The sequence below is a fragment of the Crocuta crocuta genome, unplaced genomic scaffold (assembly GCF_008692635.1).
Source record: "Crocuta crocuta isolate KB4526 unplaced genomic scaffold, BGI_CrCroc_1.0 scaffold580, whole genome shotgun sequence".
Classification (NCBI taxonomy): Eukaryota; Metazoa; Chordata; class Mammalia; order Carnivora; family Hyaenidae; genus Crocuta; species Crocuta crocuta.
The window spans coordinates 2,482,645-2,504,313 of record NW_027527940.1 but is presented as its reverse complement, the minus strand read 5'-3'; the positions used below and the strand labels follow the sequence as shown (position 1 = coordinate 2,504,313).

Here is a 21,669-nt window from a genome sequence, read left to right as displayed (position 1 = left end):
TTTTTCAGCATCTTTATATATATATACATATATATACACACACATAATCTTTTATATATATAATCTCTTTTATATATATAATATATATTCTTTATATATATAATATATAATATATATTTTATTTATATATATTCTTTATATATATATTATATATATAATATATATATTCTCTCTCTTATATAAGAGATTATATATATATATATACACATATACATGTATATGTTATGTGTATGTATATAATCTCAGGATGCACAACCATCAGGTTTTGATTGGATCAGCCACTATTGTGGGTGCTTCTTCAATTATCTGTGTGCCACAAAAGGCTGGAGGATTTGTAGTGGCAACACCTATTCCTGTCTCAGTCCCCAACTTGTTCCCACCCTAGCAGAGTGCCTGCCCATAGTCACTACTGGCCAAATAACTGAACACCTGAAGACAAATGAAATTTGGTACAGGAGTCTTTTCAGGACTAAGCATCCAAGCTTTCTCCCTGTCTGGATGACCCTGATAAGAAGATAATCTTGCCATCCCTTGCTGCTCCTGGGACAGGACTCCCTATTCGATGGGAGAGCCCTGTAGGCCAGCAGTTTTCAAATGTGTCCTATACAAACACCAGTGTAAGGACAGGTGAGGGTGGGGCCAGGCTGGACAGAGCACATTGTGCCTGGGGGAAGAGAGAGGCAATGAGGAGGACAGCCCTGGGCAGAGCATGAGGGGCAGATCTGGTCCACAGCCCTCATGTTTCCTCTCTGTAGGGCTTTGAGGCCCACATAGATCAGGGCTGTGCCCTCTCTGGGAGCACACCAAAGGGGAATTAGAGGGAATCATGTTAGCAGAGCAAGATCGGTGATGTCAGTGGTTTGCATTGGCCTGGACAAGGTGAGAAAAGAAGGGATTTTATGGATGGGAGCCCTCAAGAACTCTCAAGGCCTTGGAGAGCGGACAGTGCTAATTGGTTGGTATGGGCATGACAGTGGCAGTCCAGCCTGACCAGGTCCCCACAGCCACAGGCAGCATGATACACATGGCACACAGGGAGTTTCTGGGACCCTCACAGAAGGGTCTAGGGTGCAGCCTGCTCCTGGCAGTGCAGCCTGAGGTCCCCATTTGTATGAGGATAGATTGAACTACAAGGTCTCAAACTCCTTTCCAGCTTCCCAAGTTGTAGGATTCTTGATTGCTGCCCATGTTTGGTAAGGACATTAAATGCCTTTGGCAAGGCTCTCCAGTGTGACACAGTGCCAGGCTTATCCAGGAATCAGGCTCCAGGAGTCATGACACAGGAGGGATGCATCCCAGGTGGGGGTGACAGTGTCTTCTGTGAGACAGAATGACCTTTATCCTGCTAACAAGAGCCATACCATGGGGGCCCCAAGCCTGAGGCTGAGCATGGAGCACTTTAGGGCAGCAACCCTGGGGTTTGATCCTGGAACCCCCTTTTGCACCTGGGTGACCTTTCCTCCAGGAATGATGGTATTGGCCTCCATGCTCAGCTCCCTGCCTGTTACCCATGGAGGACAAAGAATGGATCCCCATGGGCAGAAAATTTCCTCTCCCACCTAGGAAGGGCTGTTTGCAGAACAAGAAGCCTGCACTCACCTTTCTGTCACCAACAGTCACCCCCTAAAGGTCTGGGAGAAAGGCCAGCTTCGGAGGCCAACTGGTGGACCCAGGAGACTCAGGAGGTGGTGACCGGTGTGCTCTCTCATTACAGGGAACAACAGCCACTTCCAGGCTGAGCTCTGTCAGAAGCACCGGCAGGACCTGCCCCCCAGCAAGTGCCACAGCACCACCCAGGGCTCCCGGAAGGAGACCAGCAGCATGTGGGGTCTCATGGTGGTCGCCCAGCTGCTGGCAGGCGTTGGGACGGTGCCCATTCAGCCATTTGGGATCTCCTACGTGGATGACTTCTCTGAGCCCAACAACTCACCCCTGTACATCTGTGAGTCACCTGCTTGAGGAAGGCTGTGGGGGAGGGGCCCGGTCCTGATGTGGCACTTGCTCAGGCCCCGAGGGGCTGAATCGAGGTCTAACCCTCTTTGCCCCACAACACAGTAAATGAATGCAGAGCTTTGGGGACCAGAGATCTGGTTTGAATGCCAGCTCTGTTAATCTACTTGCTCTGTGATCCTGCAGGTGGCTGGGCTCCGGGCCCCGGGTTCCTCACCTATAGAACAGGCTAACAGTATCTGTGCACTGGGCAGCTGTGGGATTACATAAGTGATGTCTATAACCACTCAGCTGCATGCTGGGCTCAGGCACCTCCTTTATCAACTCCTTAAACTGTTACTGTCCTGTCATCTAGGCACTGGCCGGGAAACACCTGTCTTCCTAAACCACCCACTTAGGGACAGTTTGGCTTCAAAGAGGCACAAGCAAAGCCAATAACAGATGACCATCTGACTGCCCCATCCTTCCCTTAGAACAAGGCACAGTGAGCATTCTCAAGGCCCACGTCCCAAACCAGATCGAGCACACCCACTGGCTTGGTGGCCCCACAGCTCCTGCCAGGGCCCCCAGCATTGCATTTGCGGGGAGCTTCACCCCCAGCACCCCCAGCGGGGGAGGCTTTTTCCTCTGGGCAAGTGAACCTCTCTGGGAGCTGGCTGGAGGAGAAACAGCGTTGGTTCTGCACATCTCAGAACCTTGAGGGATTCTGGTCCTGTCTATGGGAAATGCTTTCAGTGTGGACGTGTCAGGGCCACGGGGACAGATGAGGTGACATCTCAGGAATCCCTCAGGGGAAGAACCTGGTACCCTCTCCATCTCCCTCAGCCTCCTTTCCCTGCTCCTGTTTCCAGCCATCTTATTTGCCATCTCTGTGTTTGGACCGGCTTTCGGGTACCTGCTGGGCTCCGTCATGCTGCAGATCTTCGTGGACTACGGCAGAGTGGACCTAGGTGAGTGTGGGCGGGGACACCCATTCCATCACCAGCACCACAAAGCGGCCTCCAAGCCCCAGACAGTCCAGGAGAAAATGAAGCTTCGACTCCAGATGCTCAGGCTCCTCTTTCACTCACTCGTTCACTTGCAGAGCCTCAGACAACCAGGAGCAGACAGCGTGCCACCTCTTACCAGGCTGGGCTGGAAAACACTTCCTGTCCTCAAGAAGTTGTAACAGGAAACCTTGAGACCTGGAGCAGGGCCTCAGGTGTTGCCAACACTGCTGCCCTTCTTGGTGGTGGTGCTAAAAATAGTTTTATGGGGAGCACCTGGGTGGCTCAGTCAGTTAAGCCTCCGACTTTGGCCCAGGGCATGATCTCACAGTTTGTGGGTTCGAGCCCTGCATCCAGTTCTGTGTTGACAGCTCGGAGCCTGGAGCCTGCTTTGGATTCTGTGTCCCCCTCTCTCTCTGCCCCTCCCCCACTCATGCTCAGTCTCTCTCTCTCTCTCTGTCTCTCAAAAAAATGGTTCTTTAATTCCATGATTGTTTAAAAATAATATTTGATAAGAGCTCTTTTGAGGGGGAAAAAGAAGCAGTACATAAAATATACACATGGATTATGATTCACATCCAGAAGGGTATAACACCGTGTTTAACTCTGTGGGTGCTGGTAGTAGGCAACTTGTATCTAATGCTGGTTATACCTCTCACTGGCTGAGTGCTCTTGAGCAAGTGTTTTCATCTTTCTGTGCCTCAGCTTTCTCATCTGTAAGATGGGGCTAGTGACAGTAAAATAGAGTTGTTGTAAGGATTAGCACATGCTTGATATATACTGAGAGGTTCACAGGTGTGAGCCTTGTTCTTCACAAAATGGTATGGACCAAGTCACTGTGTATCTTAGAATGAGAAAATACAATCCATAAACTAGGGGCACAAGCACTGAGTTAACCATTCACGAAGCTAGCCCCATAATGAATCCTGCAAGGACTCCTGGCCTTTGTAAGTTTGTCCCACGGCACCTAGTGTCCCACAAGGCAGGGAGAGCCAGCACTGTAACAGGATGTGGATGGGAGACGTCCCAGGAAAACCATTTCCTTTGGAGGCCAAGGAGCTCACTCTGTTGATGGTTGTTCTTTTATGCTCCTCCTAAGGACTCTGGGGACTCCCTTGTTAGAGATCAGTAAAGATGGGAGGCAGTAGCATCCAGTGGTTAAGAATGGTTAAAACAGGGGCACCTGGGTGGCTCAGTCGGTTAAGCTTCCGACTTCGGCTCAGGTCATGATCTCACACTTGTGGTTCGAGCGCCGCATCAGGCTCTGTGCTGACAGCTAGCTCAGAGCCTGGAGCCTGTCTCTGGATTCTGCATCTCCCTCTCTCTCTGACCCTCCCCTGCTCACGCTGTCTCTCTCTAACTCTCAAAAATAAATTTTAAAAAAACATTAAAAAAAAAAGAATGTTTAAAACTGATTGATCGAATGGCACTCACTACCTTACCCTTGCACCAGGGCAAAGCTGACTTCTCTGGTCCTCAGTGTTCCAATTGGTTGGAGGAGAATGGTTGCAGCTTCCTTCACTGTTATTCCTACCAAGGGTAGGGAATAAAATAAGGTGAAGCCAAGGTTTTGATTCCTTCAGACTGGGGATTCTCTGATGCACTCTTTATGGAGAGTGGCCGCCATGCTCTGGAGACCAGATGGCCTAGAGAGGGAATGTTGTCTTGACCCAGGTTGTAGCTCATGGCTTACCTCTTCTCTATCATAGGGAGAAAGTTGCCCTGATCAGAGGCCCTCATTCCAGTAAAATGAGATCCCACATTCATCCAGAAAACACTTGTTTCCTTTTCTTTCTTTCCAGCTGCAGTTAACCTGAGCCCTGGAGACCCCCGGTGGATTGGAGCCTGGTGGCTTGGGCTGCTCATCTCCTCAGCCTCCTTGGTTCTCACCTCTTTCCCCTTTTTTTTCTTTCCTCGAACAATGATCAGGGAAGCTGAGGTAAGTTTCTGAGAGCCATGACTTTACCTATAGAAGTTCAAGAAAGGGAGGTATAGGCCAAAAATAAACTGAACTGAGAAGCTGCAGCAAGTTAAGCAAATTCTGGGTGAAATCCATATTTCATGATGCAGGACTTCTCAGAGGCTTTAAGGAGGGGAGAATGCTGGTGAATTCCCAAAAGATGGGTTCTTACCAGTGTCCCCTTACCACCTCAACACCTCAGGCATCAGGAGGGCTCCGGGGAATGTAGTTTGGGAAACACTGAATTCATCTAAACTGGGATAAAGAGTTAAGAGCTAGTAAAAGCCAAATATATGACCCAGCACTGTATGAACCTGCAGGACTGAGTGGGAAAGGGGTCCCTAGAGCTGTGGCCTGAGAGTGAGCTTACTGTGAACGCATGGACCTTCTGTGTGTCTGCCAGCCCTGTCTGCTGGGAAAGAAGTTAGGAAAGGAGGAGAATGGAAAACAGAGAAGAGAAGTCTGGGTGGGGCTCTGATTTTAGGCTGAGGGTCTAAACCATGAAGTTCTAGGGCGCTGCTGTGACTGGGTGGTCAGCTCGGTTGAGGTCGGGGAGTCAGGGACGAGTGAAGGCTGGCCATCTGAAAAGGCCTTTGTAGATGGGGGATGAGACTGAGTACCAGCGCAGTGGTTTCTGGACAGCTGAGGCGAGGACAGGAAGAGATATTCTTGGAGGGGTTGCCAAGAACCCAGCAGTGAGCCAGATTGGTGGAGAAGAGGGACCAAAGTTAGCATGATGGTTCTGAGCTAGAGCTCCACATTGGGCAGTGAGGTCTAGGCCCCTGTGTGGGAAGAGGAGCAGGGGTAGGAGAGCCTCCTCTTGCCTTTGGGAAGAATTTTGGAGGTTGGTGGTACATTGTGGTGGTTTTGGGGTCAGGCAAACCTGAGTCTGAGTCCAGCTGTGCCACTTAAAACCTTTCTGACTGATCTTGAGCAAGTTGCCTGTGTCTTAGTTTCCTTTAAAATACTGGAGATAGAGCACCTGTCTCAGAGGAGACTGTGAGGAGTGACAATGCATGTGGCATGCTGGGCATGGTGCCTGATGTGGCATAAGCACTCAGCGCATGGGAGCTCCAATGCCTGGTGGTGTGTTCCCCGGGGGGCCGGGCATACCTTGGTTAGGGGTGCAGAGCTGCAGCTGACGACTTTGTAAGTGGTAGGTGAGCTCACCGAAGTGGTATGAACAGAAAGCTTGGGCCAGGGGCCAGGACCAAGCTTTGGTTGAGCAGGACTCAACTCTGGGCCCACAAGGAAGCAGTGACTCTGTAGAGGAGACAGAAAGAAAGAGCCGGAAACAGAGGTCATTCTAGACCAGTGTATCCCAGAAGCCCGCAGTCCCTGGAATCTGAGGGCAGGGAAGAAGTGTGCCCATGACAGAGAGACAGGGAGTAAGATCTGATCAGATACCTTTTGGCATCAGTCAAGGGAAAGTTAGAGGTGAATAACATGCCCTGAGGTGTTTCAGGAGGCATTGGCATGGATGTGTTCTGGCCGGCAGCCACAGCTCTGGGCTCACTGACATGCAGGTGGTGTTCGCTTCAAGAGAGCATTCTCTGGGTGCCCTCCCCCACCCCAACACACACCTGGGCCACTGAGACCAGAAGGGTCAAGGGCCCAGAGAAGGGTCATGACAGGGAGCCTGGGCAATTAATATTCACCCCCTTTGCTGCCTTCAGAGATCTCCCACCATAGTGGATGAGGCAAGGAAGATGGACGAGGTCAAGCCAAGAAGCTCCCTGCTGGATTTCATTAAACGTAACTGACTGAGCCGGCAAAGCCCTGGGTGGGGTCTGGCTTGAGGGAGGCTCAGGGGTACCCCAGCCCACTTGGTGGTGTGTGTGGCGAAGGGCAGTAGGAGCAGGTTGTCTGTAACTGGCCCATCTCCTGGGAGGAGTTCTGCTGGGGGTCCTGGTGACTGCTTCTATGCATGTCTCAGGAGACTCAGATTTAGCAGTCAGGTCCGCCTCCACGGTCTGGCCCCCATGTTCTCTCCCCTCCTTTCACATGGAGGTGGCTGTCGTGTGAAGAGAATATTCCCGGTGTTAGTCCTATTTCTATCCAGCCTCCGCCTGATATCTTCTAGGCATGTCCTCATTTTCCTTAGCCCATGAGTATGTTGAGTGGGAGTCGAGAGGCTGTGTGCCCCCAGACTGGCCACTGAACACTCTGGTGCCTCAGATCTGCCATGAGAAAGAGAGGAGAGCTGCCTGGAGGAGGAGGAAGGGCAGTGAGTAGTATCAAGGTCCCCCTGGGATGACCACCACGAAGGCTTGGCCCCTGACAGCCATCTGTGTGCAGGGTTTCCCCGCATCTTCCTGAGGCTGCTCATGAACCCGCTCTTCATGCTCGTGGTCCTGGCCCAGTGCACCTTCTCCTCCGTCATTGCCGGCCTCTCCACATTCCTCAACAAGTTCCTGGAGAAGCAGTATGGTGCCTCTGCGGCCTATGCCAACTTCCTCATCGGTGAGTCCGCAGGGTGAGAGCCCTGCCTGTGGGAGAGGCTGGGCCCTCAGCAGCCCATCCAGGACGGGCGAGGCCAGACCGGACACAGATAGAGTCAGAAGAGGACTGTGGCCCTGGGGAAAGAATTTTAAGGACGTTTTTCCTGGTTAGCCATCTAGAATGTCCTTGGCAGATCTCCGGGGCCTCTATCCTTCCAGGCAGGAGTGGGCGGAGGCTGGGGTCTGCCTTCCTCTACATCAGAGGTGCTGGAGGCCTGACAGCTTCCCAAAGGTCCTGACATCATCAGGGGCAACAGAGGAAAGAGGAAAGGTGAAATTTGGGACTAGGCAAAATGCTTCCCGGTTTTTTTCCTTCTTCACCGAGAACTTGAATACATTCGCCTCGGTAAGGAGCATGTGGGCAAGTCTCCACCCTGACTGTACTTTAGGACACCCTGGACAGCTTTAAAAAATACAGATACCCAGCCCCACCCCCAGCCCCCCAGTCAATGAGAGCAGAATCTAAGGATGGGGCCCAGCATTGATATTTTTTGCCAGTTGAGATTGAGAATCACTGATGTGGTTCCAACCAAGTACCAAAGTGAATTATTGAGCCCAATCCACAGGTGAGCTTGACGCTATGGATGTGACAAGGTGACCAGGGCCTTGGCTGTGACCTCACCCCTCTAGCCTTCAGGCACCAACTAGCACATCAGGCAGGGAACACCACCATGTGACTCGTGGTCATAGTGCGGGTGCAGTGAGGGGCCAGGTAATGAAAAGCACTCACTAAATGCGCATTCAACCCACATCCCTGTGGTTGCAAGGGCCCCACTTATTTCTTTATCCTTTGCACAAGCAGGGCAATTGAGAGAACTCTGTAGATGTGCCTGGAAAACAGTAAGCACCCAATTAATGTCAGCTTTTACCACAGCAGGTGAATGTATCAAGTGTCCCTTCAGGTAGCCGTGCCTCCTTGTCCATGGTTCAGCTCAGTGTCTGCGGCTCCTCACACTCCCAGTCCTATGCATTCAGACCAGCTTCTCTTTATCTGTAGGTGCTGTGAACCTCCCTGCCGCTGCCCTGGGGATGCTGCTTGGAGGAATCCTTATGAAACGTTTCGTTTTCTCTCTGCAAACCATTCCCCGCGTGGCTGCCACCATCATCACCATCTCCATGGTCCTCTGTGCCCCTCTCTTCTTCATGGGATGCTCCACCCCCACTATAGCGGAGGTCTATCCCCCCAGGTAATGGGAATGAGAGGTGAGAAGATCCCCTTCACTGAGGTCAGAGCCTGGATCCAGCTGCCATCCATCTTCCTTTCTGCTTCCTCAGCTCTCTTCTATACTTTCCGTGTTTGATCTAACCTCCTATGTGGCAGCTTAGAAAATGAGGTCTTGAATAATATGCTCAATTATGAGAAGAAATCAGCGGGTCCCAGTGGGCCACCAGCAGTCAGGGTCAGGGTTCTATTGTTGTTGTTGTTGTTGTTGTTTTTAAGAAGTACCAAAAACTAATTAGTTTGGTTTCAGGATGAATCTGTAGGGCTGTGAGCCTCAGGAACCAGGAAATAAGCTATGTTTAGCATCAGCTCTGTGCCAGCTACAATTACAAAGTCTCCTTGAGCAGCTGAAGAAAGATGAGAGAAGGAGACTCGAAAAGATCTGGGAAAGAACAATCAAAGTGATGGCAGGCTCAAAAAAATTAGAGCAGGTGAGGAAGAGGGCAGGTAAAGCACACCTGTCGGTTTGCATAAAGCAACCTGGTCCTAAGTTTTAAATCTGGCGTCATGTTCAGGAAGAGCTTTAGAGGCCCACGAAGGAAGGGTGCCGAACAAGGAGCAGTTGTTTTTTCCTGGCTGCCCCTTCCAACCGCTTCTTCTTTTACATTTTGCCTAACAAGGTTGCAACGTTTGGACATACTGTACCTTTCTGCCTTGGCCTTTTCTCTTTTTCTCTGAAATGACCTCTTCTGTCTTTCGTGGGTGAAGGAGGGAAGGGAGCCACGGGAAGGGAGGGCTGCTCAGGGAAGGATACCCCTGCCCCCAGGGTACATTATTCTGCAGGCTGACTGTGGATTGAGAGAAAGCTTGGAGCCTCTGGGCTGCTCTTAGTGGGGGATTTTAGCACAGGGCTCTGTCATCAGACTGGTTGAGTCTGGCACAGCCCTTTGTAGTTTGGGAAAGTTATTTGTCTCATCTGCAGTTTTCTCCTCTATTCTCAAAAGCGGCAGAATTAATTGTAGAGTTGTCCTGAAGGCTGCATGAAAAGCCATGAGCACGGTGCCTGGCATGTAAGAGGGACCCCATTACTGTTAATTACCAGTAGCATAATTATTTTAGCAGAGCCCTGGCCTGTGGTTTGTCAGCCTATCCTGACCCTCCCCAGAGATGATCATGAACACCAGATGTGGTGGTGGGGGAGGTGGAAACAGTGAGGTCAGCTGCTGAAACCCCCTTGGGTGTGGCTCAGGGGGGTGGAGCAACCTGGGCAATGTCTCTGTAAACCCAGAGACTGGAGCCCTCTTGACCCCAGATTGCCTCAAGGGGCCCCCGCCTTCCCTCTGCGAACACAGATGAAGGAAAAGGGAAGGGAAATATTGCCTGTGACCTTTGCATAGCACCTGCTATCTCTTTCATCAAAGTCCTGGCTGGTTGGGTGTCTTGACGTCCTTCTGCAGTGTGGGGCTTGTTGACCAAGCCTTTCCGAGCTGCAGCTGGTGGTGCCATGGGCCCTGACCAGGCAGTCAGTTCTCCATTGGCTCCAATAGGCATCATTCAGGTCCCATGGTGGCGCTGGCCCCAGACACACGGAGATCACGGGCACACTAACCAAGTGGGAAGCTCACACTGGGCTGGCGTGAGGAGACTACTCTTTGGTCTTGCTTTGTTTGATTCCCCACTTCCTGTTTTTCTGGCAGGACATCAAGTCCTATACATCCGCAGCCTCCTACTTGCCGCAAGGGCTGCTCGTGCCCAGATTCCATCTTCCACCCGGTCTGTGGAGACAACGGAGTGGAGTACCTCTCCCCATGCCACGCCGGCTGCACTGAGATCAACATCAGCTCTGTAGCCTCCAAGCAGCTGGTAAGGGCAGGAGAAGCTGAGTGGGGTCTCTGTGCTCAGCTTGTGCCCTTGCAGACCACTCCTAGGCTCCAGGATGGGCAGACTGCCGCCTGCCCCACACTCATTCCCAGCCCCTGGCCTCTAGGCCACACCCGCTGTCTCTCCGCCTCCCCTTCCCTAAGGTCATGACCAGATGTCTACAGCCCAAAGTCAATTAAAGATTGGCTGATGTTCAACAAATTCACATTCCTGAGGCCTAACAATGCTCAGAGCAGAAATAAGCCAAAGCACTGCTTCAGCTGAGGCCTTTGAGTCTCATCCTAATGGATCCTAATGGGCATCTTGGGTCCTGCATCCAGCTGTGTGGACACCCACAAAGACAGGCCCAGATGAATTGAGGGCAGAGGGTCTTCTGTGATGTGGACTCAGAAGGTTAGAACTGGAAGTGTGATCTCGGGCATTTGGGGGGACCTGTCGGCCCCCACGTGTGGCCACACAACTGGCCTGAAGTCATGAGCTATTTAGGGGCAGATCTGGGACTAGAACCCAGGACCCTGTCTCAGTTCGACCACATCTGTTCAAGGTCATGTATCTCCTGCCCACCAGCCTTCCACGGGTATAGCCCACATTCACTATGCCCACCTGGCGAGGCTCTAATAGCCTTCTGAGTGCTATGCCTCCTGGCTTCTAGGGTGAGCCAGCAGCAAGCCAAGTCAAGACATTTGTTCAGTTATTCAACAAATATTTAGCGAACATCCAGCAAGGCCACAGGAGTGGAAGATTCGGCAGTGAACCCATCAGATAAGGTGCCTGTTCTCGTCAAGTTTGCATTGTATCAAATTAATGCGCAGGACAGTTTTAGAATGTATTCCATGCCACCAAGAGACTTCATGGGCAGAGAGTGCCTGGGGGCCTTTCTGAGGAGATGACATTATAACTGAACCACCAGAAGAAGACCCTAGGAAATCCTGGAAGTGAGGCATTCCAGGTAAAGGAACACCAAGTGCAAGGCCCTAGGGCATAACCTAGCGGGGTGCAGGAGAAGCAGAGAAGGCCAGGGTTGGTGCTGAGAGGCATGTCACACCCAGGCCAAGGCTGGACAGGCCAGGCCTAGGATTTGGATCTACCTTTTCCTAAAAGCATCTGTTCAGTTCTGCTAAAGTTGCCCTAAGGAAAAGAATGCACCTCATTGCTTTAAACCCATATGGAAGGCATGGACAAGTCTAGCCCCCACTTAGCATTATCCTCTGAGATCACAGGGCAAGGCTGCTCCCCTAGCCACCTCTGCAGGCAGTGGGGGGACAAGGAGTGCAGACGAGATGCTCTCTCCATTGCCTTATAGTCAGATGAGGCCGGTGGCTTCTGTGGTTTCCTTATCTTTATTTACTTACCTCTGACTCATCTACTTCCAGAAATCATCTTGACAGATTTCCAATAACAACACAGATCCATTAGCACAATATCAAGGACCGACAGTAAATTATAAGGGGAAAATATCTATGTTTAAAAAAGTCCAGACTGAGGGAAGTAATAGCCATACTGTTTATAACTTATTTCTGAGCTTCCCGGCAGGCAAAACAAAGAGGGTGCATGGTTCCCGCCGTCTGCCACAAGGGGGCGTACTAGCTCCTTAGTTCCGGTCCTAGCCTTGTAACTGCCTTGACATTTAAATGGTCATAGGCTAGTCCATCAGATGCTGTGAGAAGGAAGATGAAGACCACCTGTCATGGGCAGTGGCCACGAAGGCCAGTCTCACAAGAGTGCTGAACCATCTGGACGTGCAGACTTGAGACAGGGAGCTCCTTTGCTAGAGGCCTTCACAGACGGGAGGAGCCCCGCTCAGGCAGAGGCCTAACAGATGAAGAGCTCAGTGGATTCTGCTAGGTTCCCACTGCTGTCTCACCCTATTTATACCTTTCTTACCTTCCTTGCATTAAGCACGCAAACAGCAAGAACAACCACTCACAAAACCACTGCTGCTGGGAACAGGCAGGCCTGGCCCTGAAGAGAGCCCTCCCTACCCCTGGTCCCAAGCCGGGTTGGCCTTGCCTGGCGGTGGGGATCCTGCATGTCCTGATGTGGGTGAAACTGCTGGAGGGGCCCAGCCCATGCTAGACGCCCGGTTTTGGTGAAGATGGTTTTGATTGCCCAGAGGTGAGAGGTGGTATCCAGGGGACACTTTGAACCCCTCACCAGGCCTGCTCTCCAGCCTCCACACGCAGCATCGTCCAGCTCCCTAGGGCAGAGGGCTCAAAGCCTGAGCAGCTCTCGGGCTAGAGCTGGTGCAGGCATTTGTCACGTGTGAAGGCCAAGCAATAACAGATTTCCCCTTTCCCCCTCCCTCTCCTTCCCAAGACCTATTTGAACTGCAGCTGTGTGAACGGGGCATCCTCTTCAGCCAAGACGGGATCGTGCCCCATCCCCTGTGCCCACTTTCTGCTCCCGGCCATCTTCCTCATCTCCTTCGTGGCCCTCATAGCCTGCATCTCCCACAACCCGCTCTACATGATGGTTCTCCGGTGAGTGTGCCTCTCCTTCCTTTCTTGGCCCTCGGATTCCTTTAAATGCCAGTGTGCAATGCCCTTTGGATGATGTTGGGAGGTGATACCAATGCAACAATGTTGGCGGGGTGCTGCCGAGCCAGACTTGGTGTGGAGCCCCTCACTGTGCCGCCTCGGTCTGTCCCATGTGCCGCAGCCCTGTTGGCGCCTCCACTCCACACTGAGAGACAGGCCCCAGCCCTGGGAGGGCAGACCCATGAACAGTTAAGTCCTGATGAAGCCAGGCTGCCTGGCTCCATGCTGTGAAAATGCCTGCAGATTCACTTATATTTAAATCCTGAAAGAACTGAGAGGAAGGAGGAGAATTCAGTTCGATGCACAAAATCAAGGAAGAAAAATGTGGAAAGTTCCAGAGACAGAATAAAGGCTATGAGAAAGAATGAAAATAAGAAAAGCCCAGTGTGTGAGGAGCCAGGACCAAGTTCTCCAGTCAGAAAGGAGAGGCTGGCCAAGGTGGGAGGGGAGGGCAGAGGTGTTCCATTACAGTGGCGGTGAAATGTCTCTGAAGTTTTGACAGGGAACTGACCCTTCCTTCACCTCACCCTCTGCAAAAGAGAAAACAACATTTCAACCAAGTTCACCTAACCCACCCTGCCCGCCTCTTTCCTGTCCTCACCTACCTTGAAAGAAGAGAGGGAAAAAACAGGATTTGGATGCCCCAGTGCTAGAGTCAAAGGCCCAGCTCTGCCAGACACATGGCTGTTGCCAGCCTCACTGAGTCTCAGTTTCCTCATTTATGAAAAGAGGTTAATGATATTGACCGCAAAGGACTAGTGTTAGGATTACCTGGTAAATTGCTTTGTAAATATAAGGTATCTACATATTAGTTAATTATCACTATTAACCAAGCTCTAAGAATTATTAACAGCTAGCTAGATGCCAGTGACCTATTTTTCCCAAAGGCTAGGAGATGAAGAACAGAAGCAGCCACTTGTCAGGACCTGGGATTTTATCCTAATTATAAGTAATAGCTTGAAAACTACCAAGCTCCTGTTTTTGTTACTGTTTCAAGGATGCTGGCAGAAGACAGGAGATTCCTGGTTCAAAGACAAAGGACTATTACTCATAGCACAGCAAGGAGCGTGGATCTTACATCATTTATCCTTGTGTCCTACATCCCATGGGGTGACCTGAAGCACCCAGGTGTATGTTTCACATGCAGTGAGCTTATGACACAGTAAGGAACACTGAGTTTGGGGGAGTCACCAGCTATATAGCCCAAGCCTGCTCTTAGTCTAGGAGAAGACTTTACCCCATGCCCCCAGGTTGCTCATTGTAACCACAACCCTGAGAAATGGGCCAGAAAAAGAGCAGCCAGGACCTTGTATTCTTAGCATATTCCACAAGAACGAGTGCGGATGCTCAGAGCCAGAGCAATTTGCCCCTCCCAACACCATCAGTACCCTCTTTCTACCACTCCCTGTCCTGTGCATTCCAAGTACCAGTGCTTTCATCTAAGGCCCCTGAGTGGGGTCACCTCTTGCACCAGGGCCAGATGGGCTGGAGAGGACCCTGTAACCCTGAGAAAGATCTGTGGGTGGCCAGGATGAGGAGAGGGAACAGGAAAAGAAATTTCATATGGCAGTCCCCGAGCAGTCTGCCACCCAGAGGACTCCAACAAGCCCAAGGGATAGGGAAGCTGTGATGCTGGGAAGGAGCATCATTTCAACCACAGGGTGGGCTTTCTTAGGAAACCTCTCCCTTCTAAGTCTGGTCAGGGGCTGAAGTGAAACTGAAGAGGCCCCAGGATCCCAAAATTGTTTAAAGATAAATCTCACTGGAAAAGATACGAGAATGGGTGCTATTTAGTGCGAAGAAGGTGAAGCTTAGAGATGACTTTGTAGGTTACCTAAGTGTTGTTTGTACCCTGACCCCCAACTAGGCATGGAAATATAGGCTGGGAGGAAGGTTCACCAGAAATGTGGAAGGAGAGAGTGGGCAGAATGCCAGAGTTAATTCACCTCCGATGGCAGCAGACACCAGAAGGGGCTCAACTTGTCCATCCGTCAGAAGGCAAACTGGGGTGCCCAAGCCCTGTCCAGTCAAGAATCTAGGGGAGTCTTCCCAGTGACAATGACCAAGACTTATGAATTGGGCCACTGGAGGGACTTGTAGGTATGAAGGGAGCATCCATTAGATGGAGACGAGGCAGTTTCCACTGGGGGTCCCTTTCACTGGGCTATCCTTCAGAGGAACCAGTAGAGGGACCCTTCCCACTTTGCTGGCAGGATTGTGGGGCAGAACAAAATGTGTGCAGAGACCTGGAGATTACTTCTAACTTCCCTTCCTTGATGTCCGCTCGGCCCCGAATGCCCTTCTCCCACAGACACCCACCCAGGAGGGCGGGTTTTCAGAGCGCAGAGAAGCCTGGTGCATCTGCAGGCCACCTCCTGGCTCCCCACCTTGTGGATGGGGTGTCCTCCCTCTGGGCCTCACGCCCAGCTGGAACGGCAGGGCTTGGCAATACCACTGCCAGACAGCTTCCCTGTCTCTCTCTGAATCTCCTACCTCAGCCAAACATTCATCCCTTTTTGAGGGAAGAAGAGTAGGGGCAAAAGTGGCTACATAATTTGTAGGACCGAGTGCAAAATGAAAATGGGAGGCTCCTGGTTCCAGAATTATGCAGAATTTCAAGACAGCTCAGCAGACCTCTAAACCAAACCTGGGGCCTTTCCGAGGGCGGGGCCCTGGGAGGCTGCACAGGTCACAGGCCCACGAAGCTGGCCCCAGGTGGAGGATTCTTTTAGTTGCACACAGAAGCCTACAGCCCGGGGGCCTTAATTAGACTTTCATCAGGCCTGTCTTTATTGCTATTTACACTCTATGGGAGTTGTTCAGACCTGCTGCTCTGAACACACCCTTCCCCATCCTTCTCTCCGTTCCCAGCCTCTCCTGCCTCTGCCTCTGGGAGGGGACACTAGGCAGCCCTGAAAATCACAGGCACCAGTGGTTCTCAAACTTGAGTAAGTGTGCAAAAGAATCTCGTGGGGGGCCTCCTACCGCACAGATGGCTGGGCCCCACCCCCAGAGGTTCTGATTCTTAGGTCTCAGGTAGAGCCTGGGAATCTGCATTTCTGACAAGTTCCTGGGCTCTGGGGAGGTGCTCATGCCTCTGGTCCAGCGATGATGCCTTGAGAACCACTGATGTAAACAACAGGAGCACTTGGCTGAGGCAAATCCAGTCGGCCAGGTGGCTGTCCGGCCACTTGACAGCAGGTTCTGGTATGCTCTGAGGTCAGCCGCCCCTGAGCGAAGGCACAGTCCTCAGTCCTCCAGCTGCTGACTTCCAATTTTCCTTTTCAGTGTGGTGAACCAGGAAGAAAAGTCATTTGCCATTGGGGTACAGTTCTTGCTGATGCGCCTGCTCGGTAAGTGTCTACAATGCTGCCTTCCTTCCTGGGGGGCGGCGCGGGGGCATCCGAGGGCTGTGAAGTGTAGGGTGGGGCTGCAGGCAGCCCTATCTCATCTCTGCTGTGAAGAGAAACTGTGCATAATCCACCCATCAGAAAAGGCCAAGACCCTATATGGATGGTTTTCCTGTTGAGGAAAGGAAAGATTGAGGTTAGGAAAGATTCCATCTATGGCATTAATTCCAAACAAAACTATGTAAGAAAAATGAAAAGTGGACACAGCTGAGAATACCTAATAAAGAATTGAAGGCAGGTATTTTTTCATCTCTCTCCAAGAACTGGCTGCAGGAACAAAACCCTGCATTCCTGTCCTGGAACAGCAGCTGAGCCCAGCCCTGGCTTCTCTCCCATTTTACAAAACTCCCTCCTCTTGCCTCTATTCAGCAAGTGTTTCTCAGTGTGGGGGCCCCTCTGCCGACAAGCCCTGCCCACGCTCTAGCAGCCCAGAGCCCACGGAGAGATGGAGCTGTGAGCACGGGACCAGTAATGCTCCCCCACCCATCCACCCAAGGGCAAGCTCCCCGGGGGGATGGGCTGGGGGGCTGGGGCATGCGTGGACCCCACCATCTTTTGCCAGAGGCTCTTGCTGGATCATCCTTTCTTGACACTTCCAGGCACTAATGTGCAGACCCTTGCACTGACAGGTAAACTGAGTAAAGGGACTAAATTCAACTGAGTAGTTATGAAGGACCCAATGGATGCACACTGCAGTGGGAAATATGGTAATTGCCCTGGAGGGACTTCAGTTGCTATGGCAGTGGACTTTCTGACCCTCCATGCTGCAATCCCTGTGGGGCCTACTGAGCCTTATTATACAGGAGCTAGGCCACACTTGGCCCTCCAGTGGCCTCCATTATTGTTCTGGGGTTGGTTGGTGATGTCCCTGGTGGGGTCTGCTGAGCAAGAACCTTTGAGGAATAAACCAGCCTTTTCAATGGGATTTCTCAGGCTCGGGCCACTTGCCCCCCTCCCTCCAGCACTGCGCCTGCAGACCCTGCTCCTCAGGCCTGTATTACCAGCATGGAGGATGCACAGCAGTGGGCTCTACCCTGTCCTGGTGGCAGAGGCACTGACGTCACCACAGCTCCTTGCTGTCACTAGCCTAACACATATGATTCGTGTATAACTTCTTCCAAAATCTCGGATGAAAAGGAAACCCTGCATTCCGCCCAGCTCAGCCAGCAGCTGGACCTGGCTCCGAGGAGCTTCTCCAACTCGCCTTGAAAACAACCACGGCCCCACTGCTTAAAGCACCTGCTGCCTTTGTTTTCTCATTCGAGCTCAGACAACTCCATCTGGGACCACAGTTAGAAAATCCAGGCTGAAGGCATTTCCATTCATCACCCACTAACGCAACCCCACTCTGGGGTGGAAAGAAGGGCATGGCTAAAACCCAGCAAGTTTTAAATTACCCACTGAAACTTGGTTGAAAATTTTTCTGGACTTTGTTTCTATTTAGGGAAGCATCCTTGGTGGACAATCCTTGTGGCCAGTTTCCATCCCCCACTTAGCTGGAGACTTGGAAGTGAGCAGGGTCTGAGTAGAGAAGCTGGTTCTCAAAGGTTCCCATTATGGGTGGAGCCACAGGCAGATTTCTTCTTTTTTTTCCTCCTGAAGCAGCTTCTCACAGGGCCCTAAAGAGAGTTGGGGAGGCTGTCCTGAGCACAGGGTTCTGAGTATGGATCCAGACAAGCCCCTCCCCAGTCCCAAGGCTGCCTAGAACTGTAGTTAACAATACAGGGGTCATTCCGAATATTTAACAGCAGGACAGCATAGCCTCTGCTGGGTCAGGCCTCACCACTCAGCTGTGGGAAAGTTCAGGGGGCTCTGAGCTGCCAGGGTGTTGGGGGTCTTGTGGGGGTGCTGTCTAAGCCAGTGAGGCAGCCTGCTGTGGTGAAAGATGGGACCGGAGGAAACCAGGGTTCAGAGCCCAGCCCTGACCCTCCTGGCTATGCATTGGTAAGCCAGCCATGCCCACTTCTCCTCCTTAAAAGGAGGGCACCCACCCAGTGTGAGGACTTGATGAGTCAGATGCTCTCAGGAGGCTCCTGCCACACGGTGGAGCTCAGCCTATCTCCACTTGGGACCAATCCAGTGTGAGAACTATGTGGTCTGTCTGAGCTGGCATCATGGTGACCTTTGTGACTCACTGCCCTGAAAGGAGTCTCAGGTCCCTTTTCTAAGCCTCTAGTGAAAGAGGAATTCATGCTTCACGGAAAGCTATTTGGCTTTCCACGGTCACTGTGGTTCCCAGGGGTGGGGCAGAGCCGGTCTCATTCACACGAACCACACAGGNGGGCTCGCTCATCACTCCACCGAGCGCCTCAGCCTGCAGCTCCGTGTGACTGGACTCTCGCAACTCTCTTCCCGCTGACACCAGCCTGGCTGCCATCTCCAGCCCTCTACGGCCTCACCATTGACTACTCCTGCATCCGGTGGAGCTCACAGTGCTCAGGGAGGCGCGGGGCCTGTGCCTACTACAACAATGACGCTCTCCGAGACAGGTGAGGGCCCGGCAGCCTGGCTTGGGGGGCTGGAGGTGGGATCAGGCCCCAGCCCAGAGAAGAGGGCAGCCATCTGCTGTGGCAGCTCTGGGGGGCAGCCGGCGGTCAGGCTTCCGAGGGACAGGACTAGAGGGGCGCTGCCATGGACAGGGAGCAGGGGTCCCTGGTGACCAGGAGCCATCCAGGTAATGGAGAGAGACTTAGAAGACCTTCCAGGTGGCTGGAGGACCACTGGATTGGGAACTTCATGCCTACTCCCTGGGAGGCTCTGGCCCGTGGGGCAAAGGAATGAGGAAAGTAGTCCCCAGCTGGGTGGTAACAGACCCTTCCCTGACAACATATTCCCTGGGCCACCGTGAAAATGGTGCCGCTCTTCCCCATGGCCCTGGGCCCCAAGCCTCCATGCCACCTCATCAGCCCTGCCTCCTCCTGCCGCACAGGTACCTGGGTCTGCAGGTGGGCTACAAGGCGCTGGGTGCGCTGCTGCTCATGTTCATCAGCTGGCGCGTGAAGAAGAACAAGGAATACAATGTGCAGGAGAAGGCTGCGGGCCTCATCTGACCCTGGACACCCAGCCCGGCCGCTGCCCTGCTCTGGAAAGTGGACCCTGCCCCCCCACCTGCCTATATTCACTAATGTTAACACATCACTTCCTTTTTGTTTTTAAATAAGAGAGGAAAACCCCAGTCACCATTCGCCTTCCCTGCCTCCTCCTCCCCCAGGATTCCTTAGGTCCACTGTGCACCTGGGCTGGGTGGGCCCTGAGAAGAGGGTCAGATCTTCTCTGGAGCCTCTGGAGGCACCCCCGTGTGCCCAGGCTCTCCTCAGTGCTGGATGACCTCCAAAGCAGCTCCAGACCCTCACGAGCCTTGGGAGGTGGGGGTTAGTTTCCTAAGTGGAGAGAGAAAAGGCATACCTTCCCAGGGGAAAAAGGGTTATGGTTAATACCCAGAGCCAGGCTAGAGGAGAGGGAGTCTGGCCGTACCCCCTTTGAGTCTCCATTTAGCATCAGCACAGAACCCAGGAGGAACTGGCCATCTTCCCCTCAGATCTTTGCATCCTGCTCTTAAAGGCCATTTTGGAAGCTGCCATGTTGGGAAATATGGCCAGTTGGTCACCTCTCAGTTGCCCCATCCTCAGGCACCAGAGCAGGGACCAAGACACCCTGAGGTTGGGTCATCCAGATGCTCTTCATGGTAACTCTAGACCATTCTGTGCTAAGAAAGCCACACCATGGTGAAGACTCGAGGAGGGCTATGAGGCGGTCAGTAGCCCAACCGCCCACACCCACAGTGTGAGGACGAGACTGCTCAAGTCAGACTGGTGAGGAGACCCTCCCCAAGTTCCCTTGGGAGCTCATGTGGGCTTCCCCGTCTGGACCCCACCTGTGTCCCAGAGAGTAAAGGTGGGCAGTCCAGATGTCAGCAGGGCAACTGATGAAGCAGAGGGGATCTTAAGGGCTACCACACTGGACGGTGAACTGCAGCTCTCAAAATAGAGGCCAGTGGGGCCGGCTCCCCTGGTTCTAAACAAGCCTGTATTAATATCTCAGCCTCTTCTCACTGCCCGTCTGTGGGCCTGGGTTGCGCTACCCCGCTGCTGTGTGGAAAAGGTTCAGAGTTAGAAGTCCACAGAGGAGGCCTTTCATCAACAAGTATTTTATTTATTGCAAAGCAGCTTTGTGCAAGGCAGTGCGAGTACATGGTGCTCCACCGAGCTTTCCTGAGACCTCCCCTCAGCCCCCTCCATCTACACTGGGTCCTCTCCCAGAGCGTGCTCAGTGGACAGCAGCAGGAGAGAGAGGCACAGCACGAGACCAGAGCTAGACCATCTGTGTCTCAGCAGGTTGCCCCTGCACCTGGCCCTTTGCCAGATAGACACCTGGCTCACCATGTCCTCTGGAGCAGCTGGGAACCGGCTATTGCCATGCATGGCTCTCGAGTGCCACTCTTCTTAGAAGAACCCTCCAGAAGCATACCAGAAGCCACCTCTGGAATGGCTTATATGGTAGTAAGCCAAAACATGTATGTCAGTGGACAAACTGCCATGAGACTGATGTCTTTGTGGAAGCCACTGTTAGAGATGACCTTATTTCCAGAGCTCTCACTCAGGAAGGGAGGCTCCATGCGACCTCAGGGGCCAGTTTCCACATTTAAAATGGTTCTGCTTGGAAAATGGTTCCCTGCAACTAATCCTGGTCCTTCTCGCTGTGATTTAACCAAATTCTGAAGGCACTACCTTCAGCTGAGCTCACGAACATCAGATGCCAACCTGCAGATGCTGGAAGATCGGTTGCCCTCCTAAGGCTTTATTCTATTATGATATTGCTATTAATATATTATAATTTTGCAATTGGTGTAACGTGGTTATGAATTTGTACTGTTGTGTGTATCTGTCAGATTGCCGATAGGACCTGCACTTTCTGGCCAGAGAAGGTGCCCAGTCCACAACCTCAGGGGCTCATGGCCATGGAGTTCAAAGATAATGCACCTCTCAACCCATTAGCCTGGTACAGAGCAGGCAGCAGATGTTTCCTGATCCTTCTATGACATTCTGCAGATAACTGTCACAGCCCACAGTGCTGGGCTCTCAGGAGGCCTGATCCCTGCCTGAGTTTATATCCATAAGTGGAATTGAACACCAACAGCTAAGTCCATGACACAAATCAGAATTAATATCATAATCATTATCAGTCACTTGGTCACAGCCAGCGCTACTGCTCCCAGAGCAAATCTTCTGACAGCCAGCAGAGAATGTAATGGTGTCACCTTTATTTCACTTCTAGAGCAAAGC

At 52.1% G+C, this 21,669-nt stretch overlaps 1 protein-coding gene across 1 annotated transcript in view; it reads left to right on the top strand.

Annotated features, from left to right (window-relative positions):
* The window catches only part of SLCO2A1 (solute carrier organic anion transporter family member 2A1), an 83,341-nt gene extending 62,109 nt beyond the window's left edge, over positions 1–21,232 (top strand). The window contains exons 4-14 of the mRNA XM_077752312.1: positions 1,715–1,942; positions 2,802–2,900; positions 4,739–4,875; positions 6,573–6,651; positions 7,195–7,359; positions 8,395–8,584; positions 10,257–10,422; positions 12,757–12,920; positions 16,266–16,330; positions 18,753–18,876; positions 19,317–21,232. Coding sequence (XP_077608438.1) covers positions 1,715–1,942; positions 2,802–2,900; positions 4,739–4,875; positions 6,573–6,651; positions 7,195–7,359; positions 8,395–8,584; positions 10,257–10,422; positions 12,757–12,920; positions 16,266–16,330; positions 18,753–18,876; positions 19,317–19,437 — 1,538 coding nt within the window. The 3' untranslated portion in view covers positions 19,438–21,232. The remainder of the gene's footprint in view (positions 1–1,714; positions 1,943–2,801; positions 2,901–4,738; positions 4,876–6,572; positions 6,652–7,194; positions 7,360–8,394; positions 8,585–10,256; positions 10,423–12,756; positions 12,921–16,265; positions 16,331–18,752; positions 18,877–19,316) is intronic.
* Positions 21,233–21,669: the final 437 nt, after the last annotated feature.